General features: G+C 41.7%; 1 protein-coding gene across 1 annotated transcript; it reads right to left on the reverse strand.

Annotated features, from left to right (window-relative positions):
• Nucleotides 1-2,758: 2,758 nt before the first annotated feature.
• CLRN2 (clarin 2) lies at nt 2,759-14,011 on the reverse strand. Its single transcript, XM_040420562.1, has 3 exons — nt 13,759-14,011; nt 6,222-6,401; nt 2,759-3,304 (listed from the first exon to the last, which is right to left on the reverse strand). Exons 1-3 carry the CDS (start codon nt 14,009-14,011, stop codon nt 3,039-3,041), a joined length of 699 nt encoding a protein of 232 aa, XP_040276496.1. The 3' UTR covers nt 2,759-3,038.
• Nucleotides 14,012-14,288: the final 277 nt, after the last annotated feature.

The raw sequence follows: 14,288 nt of genomic DNA on the forward strand, positions 1-14,288 counted from the left end.
TTAATCCAATAGAAATGTTGTGGGAGGACCTGAAATGAGCAGTTCATGGGAGGAAACCCACCAACATAACAGAGTTGAAGCTGTTTTGTATGGAGAAATTGGCTAAAATTCCTCCAACCTGATGTGCAGGACAAATCAACAATTACCGGAAATGTTTAGCTGCTGTTATTGCTACACAAGGAGGCCACACCAGATACTGAAAGCAAAGGTTAAAGGGATTCTGTCACCAAGTTTTGGGCTATACACTACTGTACATGCAGAATTATTAGGCAAATGAGTATTTTGACCACATCATCCTCTTTATGCATGTTGACTTACTCCAAGCTGTATAGGCTCGAAAGCCTACTACCAATTAAGCATATTAGGTGATGTGCATCTCTGTAATGAGAAGGGGTGTGGTCTAATGACATCAACACCCTATATCAGGTGTGCATAATTATTAGGCAACTTCCTTTCCTTTGGCAAAATGGGTCAAAAGAAGGACTTGACAGGCTCAGAAAAGTCAAAAATAGTGAGATATCTTGCAGAGGGATGCAGCACTCTTAAAATTGCAAAGCTTCTGAAGCGTGATCATCGAACAATCAAGCGTTTTATTCAAAATAGTCAACAGGGTCGCAAGAAGCGTGTGGAAAAACCAAGGCGCAAAATAACTGCCCATGAACTGAGAAAAGTCAAGCGTGCAGCTGCCAAGATGCCACTTGCCACCAGTTTGGCCATATTTCAGAGCTGCAACATCACTGGAGTGCCCAAAAGCACAAGGTGTGCAATACTCAGAGACATGGCCAAGGTAAGAAAGGCTGAAAGACGACCACCACTGAACAAGACACACAAGCTGAAACGTCAAGACTGGGCCAAGAAATATCTCAAGACTGATTTTTCTAAGGTTTTATGGACTGATGAAATGAGAGTGAGTCTTGATGGGCCAGATGGATGGGCCCGTGGCTGGATTGGTAAAGGGCAGAGAGCTCCAGTCCGACTCAGACGCCAGCAAGGTGGAGGTGGAGTACTGGTTTGGGCTGGTATCATCAAAGATGACCTTGTGGGGCCTTTTCAGGTTGAGGATGGAGTCAAGCTCAACTCCCAGTCCTACTGCCAGTTTCTGGAAGACACCTTCTTCAAGCAGTGGTACAGGAAGAAGTCTGCATCCTTCAAGAAAAACATGATTTTCATGCAGGACAATGCTCCATCACACGCGTCCAAGTACTCCACAGCGTGGCTGGCAAGAAAGGGTATAAAAGAAGAAAATCTAATGACATGGCCTCCTTGTTCACCTGATCTGAACCCCATTGAGAACCTGTGGTCCATCATCAAATGTGAGATTTACAAGGAGGGAAAACAGTACACCTCTCTGAACAGTGTCTGGGAGGCTGTGGTTGCTGCTGCACGCAATGTTGATGGTGAACAGATCAAAACACTGACAGAATCAATGGATGGCAGGCTTTTGAGTGTCCTTGCAAAGAAAGGTGGCTATATTGGTCACTGATTTGTTTTTGTTTTGTTTTTGAATGTCAGAAATGTATATTTGTGAATGTTGAGATGTTATATTGGTTTCACTAGTAAAAATAAATAATTGAAATGGGTATATATTTGTTTTTTGTTAAGTTGCCTAATAATTATGCACAGTAATAGTCACCTGCACACACAGATATCCCCCTAAAATAGCTAAAACTAAAAACAAACTAAAAACTACTTCCAAAAATATTCAGCTTTGATATTAATGAGTTTTTTGGGTTCATTGAGAACATGGTTGTTGTTCAATAATAAAATTAATCCTCAAAAATTCAACTTGCCTAATAATTCTGCACTCCCTGTAGAGATGCGGACATGCACGGCTAGATCGCCGCTAGCATGTCCGCAATATAGCTGTCCTATAGGGCTGTGTGCTTTTATTTTCTTTAAACAAGGATTTTAGAGATATGTAAATTAGTCTTGTAGGTGCCCAAGGGGCTATACGAACCTTCCTGGTGCCCAGCCACGCCCGTCTGTGAAGGAGCCCAGCACCGCCTATGTCCTCCGAATCTCCTCCTTTCATCACCGATAGATTGCCATAATCTCGCGATGCGCGAGCTCGCGCATGCGCAGTGCCGGTATAGCGTTCCTTCCCTGTGCTGGCATCAGCCTCAGGGAAAGAACTGCGCATGCGCGAGCTCGCGCATCGCGAGATTACGGCAATCTATCGTTGATGAAAAGAGGAGATTCGGAGGACATAGGCGGTGCTGGGCTCCTTCACAGACGGGCGTGGCTGGGCACCAGGAAGGTTCGTATAGCCCCTTGGGCACCTACAAGACTAATTTACATATCTCTAAAATCCTTTTTCCAAGAAAATAAAAGCACACAGCCCTATAGGACAGGTATATTGCGGACATGCTAGCGGCGATCTAGCCGTGCATGTCCGCATCTCTATAGCCCAAAACTTGGTGACAGAATCCCTTTAACTTATTTTTGCAAATCACAGACATGTGAAATGGTATCTTTGTCAGTAATTAAATTACCAAGTCTAATATTTTTTTAATAATTTGTTTGATTTGGTTATCCTTATCTACTTTAAACTCACAAATATTCAAGCACCATTGTAGCTGGCCATACACATTATACGTGTATTGACCAAATCTGTCAATTTCATCTGGTTCAGGCAACCATCTCAGGGGTATGGTGCCCTCTGGACTGTCCGCAACGGCTGATGTTGGGGAAGATAAGGATTCTTTTGTTAGTGGGGAGACAAGACTATGCCAGAGGAGTCTGTCAGCGGCTCTTTTTCCTCTTCAATTCACACATTCAGCTTTTTTCACAATGTTGGGTCTTCTTTTGAAATTACATTGGAACCACCTTCTACCCAGACGTGATTGAGATTCAATAGCTGTAAAGGATCCAACCCCATTCAGTCATGTTTAAAGCAAGAGGTCCATTACTATATGTAAGTTATGAAGAACCAACTGATCCAAATAGAAGGGTCACTTGATACAAGCAAGTTTTATATCTTCCATTGAGCTATTGTACTAAATACGGAATAACAGGTCCTAATGGCTGCTGTAAAAGGACTAGTACATGATGTCATCCGCAGTCACATTTGCCTCCTCCGTCTTTGTCTTAAATTTAGGAAGGCGGATCGTACTCGCTGCCATAAGCAGCATGTTAAAAGCATGAGTCGCTCCACTTGCCACACACAACCAGAATGAGTCTTCATAATGTTCTTCAAGAATGACGATTGTGAAGACATTTTCACGGAAGTTTGCAATTCGCTCTGTCAGCTGGTGAAGTTGGACGGCAGCGATAAAGCTGGTGACTGCAAACACAGTGAACAGACCTACAATACACAGTGTAATTTGCTGTATTAAATATATATACTAATATCACTAGCAAAAATACAGTACTGATTAATAAAATAGTAATAATAACTATAATAATATCTTCAAAGAGATGGTTTTAGGAGGGCTAGGTGAACATAAATATGGCCACCATTACAGTTCCCATGAGGGGTCTCGAGTAGCTTACTTATGCAATAACAGGGGGTCAGGATGTGTAGATTTGCCGTTCAGAAGTACGCTTTGAGTAGAATTCAGCTCTTTGTAGCGGTTGTGCATGGTATTGCAAATGCCATTCTTAGTATAAAGTCTGCTGGCGCAGAAGGTGCCGAATTTGCCATGAGGCACAGGCCTCTTAATACATTTGGCATATCTCCAGGCAGTCAATGTAGCTGGCCAGCTAAGACCTGTCATAGGTTGCAAATATAGCTTGTGCGTTTATACAGCTAGACCTGCCAATAACCTTAATACAGTTCCTATGTTTGTGTGTTAAAGACAAAATCAGAGTTATTTATAGTGACTTCATGTTTAGATGTCATATAACGGTTATATATATTGTGTTCACAGAAGCAGAAAAGATAATATGCCTTTAAGATTCATTATATGATGTGAGGTAAGCTCAATGACACAACAGAAAGCATAGAGTTAAACTGTTGTTGCTGGGCAGGAGTCTTTACCAATCATAGCCAGCCTCACACACAGCAGGAGTTTTGACCAATTAAAGCAAGCCTCACACACAGCTTCTGTGGGAAATTCCCCTAGCAGGAGCTGCTAGAATCATTACACCAGAGGAGAGGAGCTGAACAGACATTCACTCCACTAAGAGCTGTGTTTTATTGAAGCAGAGAGGCCAAAATAGGTATTTAGAACAGTTATATTATGTTCCTATTGTTAATGTAGTGATTAGAACTGTATACTGAACTGGTTATATGTGTGTTTACTTACAGTTCCACCAATTGCAAATTCAAATTCCATATTGCAATCCAAATTGCATACAACCATACCAGATCATACTCAACCAATCTGCAAATAGTTACTGCTAACTGCATACTGCAAATTGCGACCAAATTCAGCAAGTGAACTATTAGTTAGACCTTAGATATACCTCTCATAGAGATCATAAAGTGCTTAAATAACTTAAAGTTAGAGTACAGATACAGAAGAAAGAAATATATCCACCATTTTATGTTGAATGACAAGATTGAACAGTTGAACCATCCACTTTATGCAACACGTGTTTTGTACATGGACTATCTGCTGCGGAGGCGGCAGTGTTATATGAAGAAAAGTTGAAGTTAATAAAGAAGTTATTTCAAGCATTTGGTGTGCTCTTTAAACCTACTGTTTCCATAGAACGGCGCTAGAGGAATTACAGAGTAATAGACAGTCTGGTTAGACTAAAAAGTCAGAGATATCAAAGTTCTTCTAATGCCACAGCGCAAAAGGCACTTCATAGTGCTGCGCCTGCCACAGTCCATGCTACAGAAATTCAAATCTACTGTATACCAGCTATGCCAGTTTTTAACGTGAATGATAGTAAAGTCTGTATAGTGATGCCCCCGTTGGTGAGCTCCACCCACCTTTCTTGCAAAAAGTTGCAAATATGCCACAATTTTTTACACCACAGTAGTAGCTTAGTGTAACTGAGAAATGTCCCTCTGTATGTTCTGCAGGGCAAACAGTGTACAGACGCTCTAACCAATGAAGATACTGCAGCATCATGGCCCATTCAAAAAGCTAATTGATAGAGAGGCTGCGGGTCTGACTCCACCTATCTAATATTGATGGCCTATACCTCTGTATGTGTAGTCCTGTACAGGTTCTCATCACAACAATGGAGATTGGGCCCTCTCTCTATAAGGCCTCATGCACACATTACCGTATGTGTTTTTGTGGTCTGCAAGTTGCGTATATACACAAAATATGGATACGGATCTTTAATCTTTAGTACCCCAGACCTGGGTGTACTAACTAGTGTATACCCAATAGCTTAATTTTCTATATTTTATATGCAATACTATGCAATGTGTATTTCACAGCTACCATGTCATTTTGTCCAGTAAGGGAGGTACTTGGTTGGTAATGGCTGGCTGTAACAGGGTTAACCACCCTGTTTTACACCTCCTCGTAGAGTGGGCTGGTCCAACTTCCTGCCAACCTTGAAATTTTAGACTGTAGAGTGATCAGCGAAACACAGAATTTGCAGACTCTGCGGTGAAGTGAGGGATAACTACTCAGACACCATCATCTACCAAGCGACTACTAGGCCAGTATCATCTAAGTGCAGGACAGCAGCCATCTGACCTGCCACCATTCCTCTAAAGCCGTCTGCTGCTGTATGTATTTCAATTTCTATGTTGCACTTAGTAAAAAAGACTTTATTACGTTCAACTCTGGCCTCATTCTTCAGTATTCTACTTCCAATGAAACACAGGGAGCGACGGCCTGCGGTAGGACACCGTAACCCTACAACATCACATCAGGGCCACTACCACTCCCATCTTCTACACTGGCTTCCACAGGGGCTTGCTACACATCCTCATTTTTTGCTGACCCGTTGATCAATGGGTCCATGGTCCTTATTTGTGGGCAAATATACATGTTCTATCTTTTTGTGGAACAGATATATGGATGCGGAAAGCACAAGGATCATCTGTGTGCTCTCCAGATCCGAACACAAAAAGACAGAATACGTCCGCAAAATGTGGACAACGGACCCGTTGAAACAATGGGTCTGCAAATAAAATGCAGAAGGCATACGGACCAACTTGGATTTTGCGGATCCACAATAAGTGGAACGCAAAATGGATGGGTTTCACGTGCATGAGGTCTAAGAATCCCAGAGTGGCTGCGTAGCCCACCTTGATGTTTTGTACACCCTTACCCCATAAAATATAAAATGTGGTCATGTGAAATTACCTGCAATAAAATTCCAGAGGCATATACCTGCAGGACCCTTGATGGACCGATATGGGACTTTCAGTGCATTATATATACAAAATCCAAAACTGATCAACGCAAAAGCAATGGCTGCACAGAGGAAGAGGATAATGATGACATGGAGGGTGGTGTTCATCGTTTTCACCATATCCGGAAATACTGGAAGTAAAAAACATGACACTATTACTGCATGTCTGTAAAGTAATGATTCCTATGAAGAAACTGACATTTTATTTACTTAGGGTGTCGGGATATAAACACATGGACAACATTGTCGGTACCCTTCTGTTAAAGTAAGAAAAACCCACAAAGGTCACTGAAATAACTCGAAACTGGTGGCAGTGGGCTCAGAGTGCTTGAAACACTGAAAAGAAATGATACCTCACTAATCCTCCAGCACGCGGGTCCCAGCTGCTCTCTACTCCCTGCTCCCATCTAGACACTTAGCCAGTCACGGCATTTCCTTTGTGTCAGGGCAGGAGCGGGAAGTGGAGTGCAGCTGAAATCCTCCTTAATATTTATTGGTCTTCCTTTGCTGCTATGAAAAATGTTTTCCACTAGATTTTGCATTATAGTTGCAGGGACTAACATCCATGAAACTACAAATGCTTTAGATAGCATAGGCACAGATGTTGTCGATGATAAGGCCCCGTTTAATTGGTCCCAAAGGTGTTCAATGGCTTGATGTCATGACTCTGCTGCCCAATCAAGTTCTTCCTATCTTGTCACACCACTTTTTTGTGACCTTCTTTCGCGCTGAAACAATAATGGACTTTTTTGGGAATGTCATTGTATCCTCTAACAGCTAAAATAGTTAAAAATCCTAGACGAATACACCTACACCTTTGAACCAGTTCCCTCGATGTATTCAGGTTCCCATTCTTCTGACATCTAATAAATCTAATGGTGGCGTCGTCTACATATCATCAAGAGAAACACTTACAATGAACCAGGTCAGAAATTTGGCAACGAGAGCTACTGCAACAATTCTGCATGCATCAGAGACCAATGTGTTATGTTAAGAAGAGATACCTAATGGAGTGCATGCAAAATATAGTCACGTACATGACAGCTGGTAGTGGCCATTTTCTATATGAATAGAGACCTTTCAATCATCCCATCATATCATTTTTTCCACTGCCTCTGATAGTAAAGCCTAGTGTTATCACCTAGTCGTGAAATGGCACTAAAGATAACACATCACCTGCAGCAGCTGCTATGGGGCCCAACAATTATTACCACTGAAACCTAAGGTGCTGTTAAAGGGGTTGTGCAGTGCTACTATACTGATGACCCATTCTCAGGAAAGGTCATCAATATTAGATCGGTGGGGGTCTGACTACCAACATCCCTGCCAATCAGCTGTTTGAAGAGGCCCTTGTCTAATTTGTATCAGAGCTGCAGTGTAATTACAAATAACATAAACTTCTTAATTGTATGTATACTAATGCCAGAAGCCTGACTAATAAAACTGGGGAGCTGGAATTAGTGATGTGTGAGGAGGACTATGACATAGTGGGAGTAACTGAGACATGGCTGGATGTTAGCTATGACTGGGCAGTTAATGTACAAGGTTACAGTCTGTTTAGAAAGGATCCTCAAAACCGGAGAGGGGGAGGGGTCTGACTTTATGTAAAGTCCTGTCTAAAGCCCACACTCCGTGAAGATATAAGTGAGGGACATGAACATGTGGAGTCACTGTGGGTAGAGATACATGGAGGCAAAAACAATAATAAAATACTAATAGGAGTTTATCATAAACCATCTAATATACCAGAGTCCACAGAAAATCTACTACTAAACGAGATAAACGGGGCGGCAAATCATAATGAGGTGGTTATTATGGGGGACTTCAACTACCCAGATATAGACTGGGAAACTGAACCCTGTATATCTCATAAAGGAAACAGGTTCTTGGTAATAACCAAAGACAATTACCTTTCCCAACTGGTTCAGGACCCGACTAGGGGGACGGCCATACTGGACTTAGTATTAACCAGTAGACCTGACAGAACAAAAGACGTGCAGGTTGGGGGACACCTGGTAAATAGTGACCATAAAGTAATAACCTTCCAATTATCATTCAAAAGAGCGTTTCTACAGGGAGGAACAAAAATACCAATCTTCAAAAAAGCAAACTTTAGCCAACTAAGAGAGGCCATGGGCCTAACTAACTGGGACAAAGTCCTCAAAAATTAAAATACCGCCACAAAATGGGATATTTTTAAAAGCATCCTCAAATCTAATTATAAGAGGTACATACCTTATAGGAAAAAAATGTTAAGGAACAAGAAGAAACCAATGTGGATAAATAGAACTGTAAAGAAGGTAATAAATGACAAAAAGAAAGCATTTAAATCACTAAAAGAGGAGGGTAGCGAGAAAGCACTGAAAAACTATAAGGAAAAAAATTGAATATGTAAAAAACAAATAAAAGCCGCCAAACTAGAGACCGAGAGATTAATTGCCAAAGAGAGCAAAACTAACCCTAAAATGTTCTTCAATTATATAAATGGTAAAAAGTATAAATCTGAAGGTGTCAGCCATCTACAGAGCAATGAGGGGGGAGTCGCAGAGAGTGACGAGGAGAAAGCAAAGCTATTAAATATTTTTTTCTCCACTGTATTCACTGAGGAAAATAAACTGTCAGATGAAATGCAGAATGTAAAAGTAAATTCCCCATTAAAACTGCCCTGTCTGACCCAGGAAGAAGTACAACAGCGACTTAAACAGATTAAAATAGACAAATCGCCAGGGCCAGATGGCATACACCCCCGTATCCTAAGAGAATTAAGTAATGTCATAGCCAGACCCTTATTTCTGATATTTACAGACTCTATACTGACAGGGAGTGTTCCACAGGATTGGCGCATAGCAAATGTTGTGCCAATATTTAAAAAGGGTGCAAAAACAGACCCCGGAAACTATAGGCCGGTAAGTTTAACATCTGTTGTGGGTAAACTGTTTGAAGGTTTTCTAAAAGATGCTATCTTGGAGGATATCAATGAAAACAAGCAATGCTCGGACTGGGAGAAAATGTCTGTATGTGGGTAAGTAACTGGCTCAATGATAGAAAACAGAGGGTGGTTATTAATGGTACACACTCAGATTGGGTCACTGTCACTAGTGGGGTACCTCAGGGGTCAGTATTGGGCCTTATACTCTTGAATATATTTATTAATGATCTTGTAGAAGGATTGCACAGTAAAATATACATTTTTGCAGATGACACTAAACTGTGTAAAGTAATTAACACTGAAGAGGACAGTACACTACTACAGAGGGATCTGGATAGATTGGAGGCTTGGGCAGAGAAGTGGCAGATGAGGTTTAACACTGACAAATATAAAGTTATGCACATGGGAAGGAATAATGCAAATCACCCGTACATACTAAATGGTAAAACACTGGGTAACACTGACATGGAAAAGGACCTGGGAATTTTAATAAACAACAAATTAAGCAGTAAAGACCAGTGTCAGGCAGCTGCTGCCAAGGCCAATAAGATAATGGGTTGCATCAGAAGGGGCATAGATGCCCGTGATAAGAACATAGTCCTACCACTTTACAAATCACTAGTCAGACCACACATGGAGTACTGTGTACAGTTCTGGGCTCCTGTGAACAAGGCAGACATAGCAGAGCTGGAAAGGGTTCAGAGGAGGGCAACTAAAGTAATAACTGGAATAGGGCAACTACAGTACCCTGAAAGATTATCAACATTAGGGTTATTCACTAGAAAAAAGATGGGGAGATCTAATTACTATGTATAAATATATCAGGGGTCAGTACAGAGATCTCTCCCATCATCTATTTATCCCCAGGACTGTGACGAGGAGGAAAGAAGGTTTGTACACAAACATAGAAAAGGATTCTTTACGGTAAGAGCAGTGAGACTATGGAACTCTCTGCCTGAGGAGGTGGTGATGGTGAGTACAATAAAGGAATTCAAGAGGGGCCTGGATGTATTTCTGGAGTGTAATAATATTACAGGCTATAGCTACTAGAGGGGTCGTTGATCCAGGGAGTTATTCTGATTGCCTGAATGGAGTCGGGAAGGAATTTTTCCCCCCTTAAGTGGGGAAAATTGGTTTGTACCTCACAGTTTTTTTTTTGCCTTCCTCTGGATCAACTTGCAGGATAACAGGCTGAACTGGATGGACAAATGTATTTTTTCGGCCTTATATACTATGTTACTAAATGCTCGTACTATTCAAGTCCTACTCCCATCACCTCCGCTGATCTGATATTGATGACCAATCCTTGAATGATGCCTATGGACCATGGAAGGGAGTGAAGAAACTAAATGCAACCAGTCCTACATTTTATAATAGAGTCCTGTGTTCACCCCTGTTATGGTCGTTATTCTTGTGCTATGACATCACTGCATTACAATACTTAGACATCATACTGTAATGTTAGCACGGGACTTCATTATACGTCCTATTTCTTATACTAAGATGTCACAGTATACATGGTGACCTTTGTGTATGCATTATCACTATACTATGATATCTTAGTATACATTATCTTTGTAGTATGACATCACTGTTTGTATAACTCCTGTGTTGTAATGTCACTGCATATCCCTGTATTGTGACATCACTGTGTGCAGTATCCATGTAAGGTGACATCACTGTGTGCAGTATCCATGTAAGATGACATCACTGTGTGCAGTATCCCTGTACTGCGACATCACTGTGTGCAGTATCCCTGTACTGCGACATCACTCTGTGCATAAGGTAGAATAAACAATCATAAACGTTTCACGTTCTGAACAGGTGCTGAAGTTGGTCATAGTAGAGTGAGGTCCATTACAAGTTTTGATATGGGACCCCAAAATTACTCATTAAGCCCCTGAAAAGGAATTAGAAATAGTCTAAAAGGAAAACTGTCTCTATTGCCATTGCAATCAATCACAGAGAAGTTTTTATTTTGTAAGCCTTGCTGTAATTGGTTGTTACCAGTTTTTGAACATGTGAGTGCACTTAAATTCTAGCATAAATGTGGTAGAATTTGGCACAAGGGCATGGTTTATTGGAAAATTGGCACGACTTCATGGTAAAAGGGGCATTTCCTAAAGTTTACATTGCTCTACAATTCTGGTGTAAAATTCTATCTGGATTTGATGGATGAGTCACATTTTCCCAGGTTTATCAAATGTTATTCTATCTCTTTACCTTCACAGTGCCAGTCTGTAACAGTACACATTAACAAAGAGATAAGCTATCACTCTGGAACTAAGTAGGACAGGCTAAAGATGGCATCAAGCCCTGTGGACACGTTTACTTCCATGGGCACAATTCCTTCATTGGTATTGATCACCTGTTTTAATGTGAAATCAGTGATTTGCGAATGAATAGGCTTAATCAGGCTGAGTGAATAAATCTATCTACTAAATGTGATAAAAATATAGACAAATCACATACACAGTACTGAAAGTAAATAATAATCACTAGTCTGCGACAAAATGAGGAGACCTGTTTCCATGTCGTAGCACATGGCTGACACCACATAGTGATACACGAGAAAGATAATGACCTGGATGATTGTTCCGGTTATTTGTCTTTGTGTAGAAAAGTTTATAACATTCGGCCTCTCCTCCTAAGGATGACCAGTGTGCAGTACGCAGCATGTCTTTGAGATAATCACCCAGGAATGCAGACTTCTCCGCACAATGGGGGGTTTGTATATGGTATGTAACTATCCTTAACTCTCTACATTACAAAGAATATAGAAGGTGATATAATAATTAAACGGGACAGAACCAATCAGTACTTACGGTAATCAAGTATCTAAAATACTCTTACTCTTGTATTTATCTGTTTCCTTTATCAAATAATCTAGTTTAATATTCTGAAAACTGACCAATCACAAGAATCCATCAAATAACTGTGTGTGAATTACGGCTCATGCACACGATCGTGATTGGCCCGGGAAACACATTTCGTGTGTCTGCCACATCTCCCAGGCTGGCCGTGGCTCCCCTGATCCGGACTGACTGTATCATAGTAATTTAGGATACAGTCAGTTTGTATCTGATTGCGGGGCTCTTGCAGTATATGATGATGTACATGAAGATGTGAGTAAATTGTAATAGCGCCACGATCAGACAGACACTGATTACTATGATACAGTCAGTTCGGCCCAGGAGATGCGGCCGAAACATGGACCATGATTCACGGGCTGATCACAATCATCTACATGAGCCCTGAACGTGTTCTGATAGATTTTACAGATTCACTTTCAATCCCAAAGGATCCTATTGATTTCTAAAGTGTTCCATCAGGTTTCCATAAGAGATCAGTTTTACTACGGGAAAAATAGCACAGCAAATACTTGTTTTAAAAAATGGGGGGAAAAAAGAGATAACTGGAAGGAACAGAGACTAGTGCTAATGTGAAAATGACTTAAAGGAGTTGTCCAATGAAAAAATATTCCACAGTTTTCAAACCAGCACCTGGATCTGAATTCTTTTGTAATTCCGTGTAATTAAAAATGTAATATTGCTACTGAGTTATTACATGAAAGCTAATCTATCAGTATAGCGCCGCCTGCTGTTTGCTATTTTTCTAATTTCTATGTCCTGCTCACTGACATGGAAGCACATGCGCAGTTCCATTCTTCAACTGCCACCAGCTGCTGCAGACAGGACACGCCCTTGAGAAAGGACACGCTTTCTAAGCTGCCAACTTGAAATAAAATGTCATGCTCCGATACTCTCCTTTGCCCTGCACTGGATCGTGCACGTCAAGTGCTTTTTCTGGGGATCCAGTGACGTACTGGGCTCTCCATGGGTAAGCTAGGCAGAGGCTTCCACCTAGCAGTGAGCCCGGTGACGTCACTGGCACTAATGGATAGGCTTTAGCACTGCCCTAACTGGTAAAACGGCTAGGGCAGCACTAAAACCCGCCCATTAGTGCCGGTGATGTCACCGGGAACACTGCTAGGAGGAAGCCTCTGCCTAGCAGTGTATGTTTGTAAACAAAAAAGCCCTTGCCCTGTGCGATCCAGGAGGATCGGAGCATGAAATGGATGAGAGGCCTGCCTGGGTGAAAATGGGGATAAGTCCTGTTTCAGCTCTGAACCCGGACAACCCCTTTAAGCTCTGTCAGATTGAGTGAAGCTTTTTGCAGATTGCACACGGAACCCATTCGTTTCTGTGGGTCCACAAAAAATGCGAAGAGCACATGGACGTTATCCGTGCGCCTTCTGCATCCATGTGGGGTTCTGCAAATTATAAAACATCCTATTGTTGTCCATTTTGCAGACACGAATGGAATTTGTATAACGAAATTGTATTTTGCACATGGACAGTATCTGTATTTTGGGGATCACAAAACGAATACAGTCTATGGGGGCATTCACACTTGAGTCTGCAGTCTATTTTGCAGTATTATTTTTTTTAAGATATCAGGCTTCAATCATAAGCAAAAACCAGGTAGGACGTGGAGATATATGTTCATACGCAAATATTTCAGTGGCTCCTATTGGTACACAGTAAACGTTTACTCACTTTTGAACGCGAACCTTCGCTTCCCCAATCCACACTGACGCACTTTGCCCCCCTGAAAAAGTCCATAGTAGATATCCCCAATGAACTTCACCAGCTCTGGATCCGAGGCATTGACCAAATCAACGCCAGTCTGACACAGCGTCTTCCCAGTCATCCATTTTTGAGTCGCCATGGCAACAACGATGAGTAAGACGGACACGAAACTTAGTGCAGCAGCCAAGGAGAATATAGTTTTCTTGAAGCACCCGGGCATTATAAAATGTTCAAGAAATCATCCCTGACACTGCCCTGCGGTAACAGCGCTGCGGATCAGCACTGGAACGTCTCCGGAGACGCAGATCCAGGGAATATTCCATCGTTAGCTCTGTGTCTCTGGATCAGGGATGAGAGGCTGTATGCGGAGGGGCATCGTGCAGTGACAACCCTCAGCAGAGTGTAACGGTGGTGTAGGTTGGATCCTAGAGGCGGTAATACTATCTCCAGGGAGCTGCTAGTGTTTCACCAGACCGCTGTATTGTCTCCTCTATAAA

The sequence above is a fragment of the Bufo bufo genome, chromosome 2 (assembly GCF_905171765.1).
Source record: "Bufo bufo chromosome 2, aBufBuf1.1, whole genome shotgun sequence".
Classification (NCBI taxonomy): domain Eukaryota; kingdom Metazoa; phylum Chordata; class Amphibia; order Anura; family Bufonidae; genus Bufo; species Bufo bufo.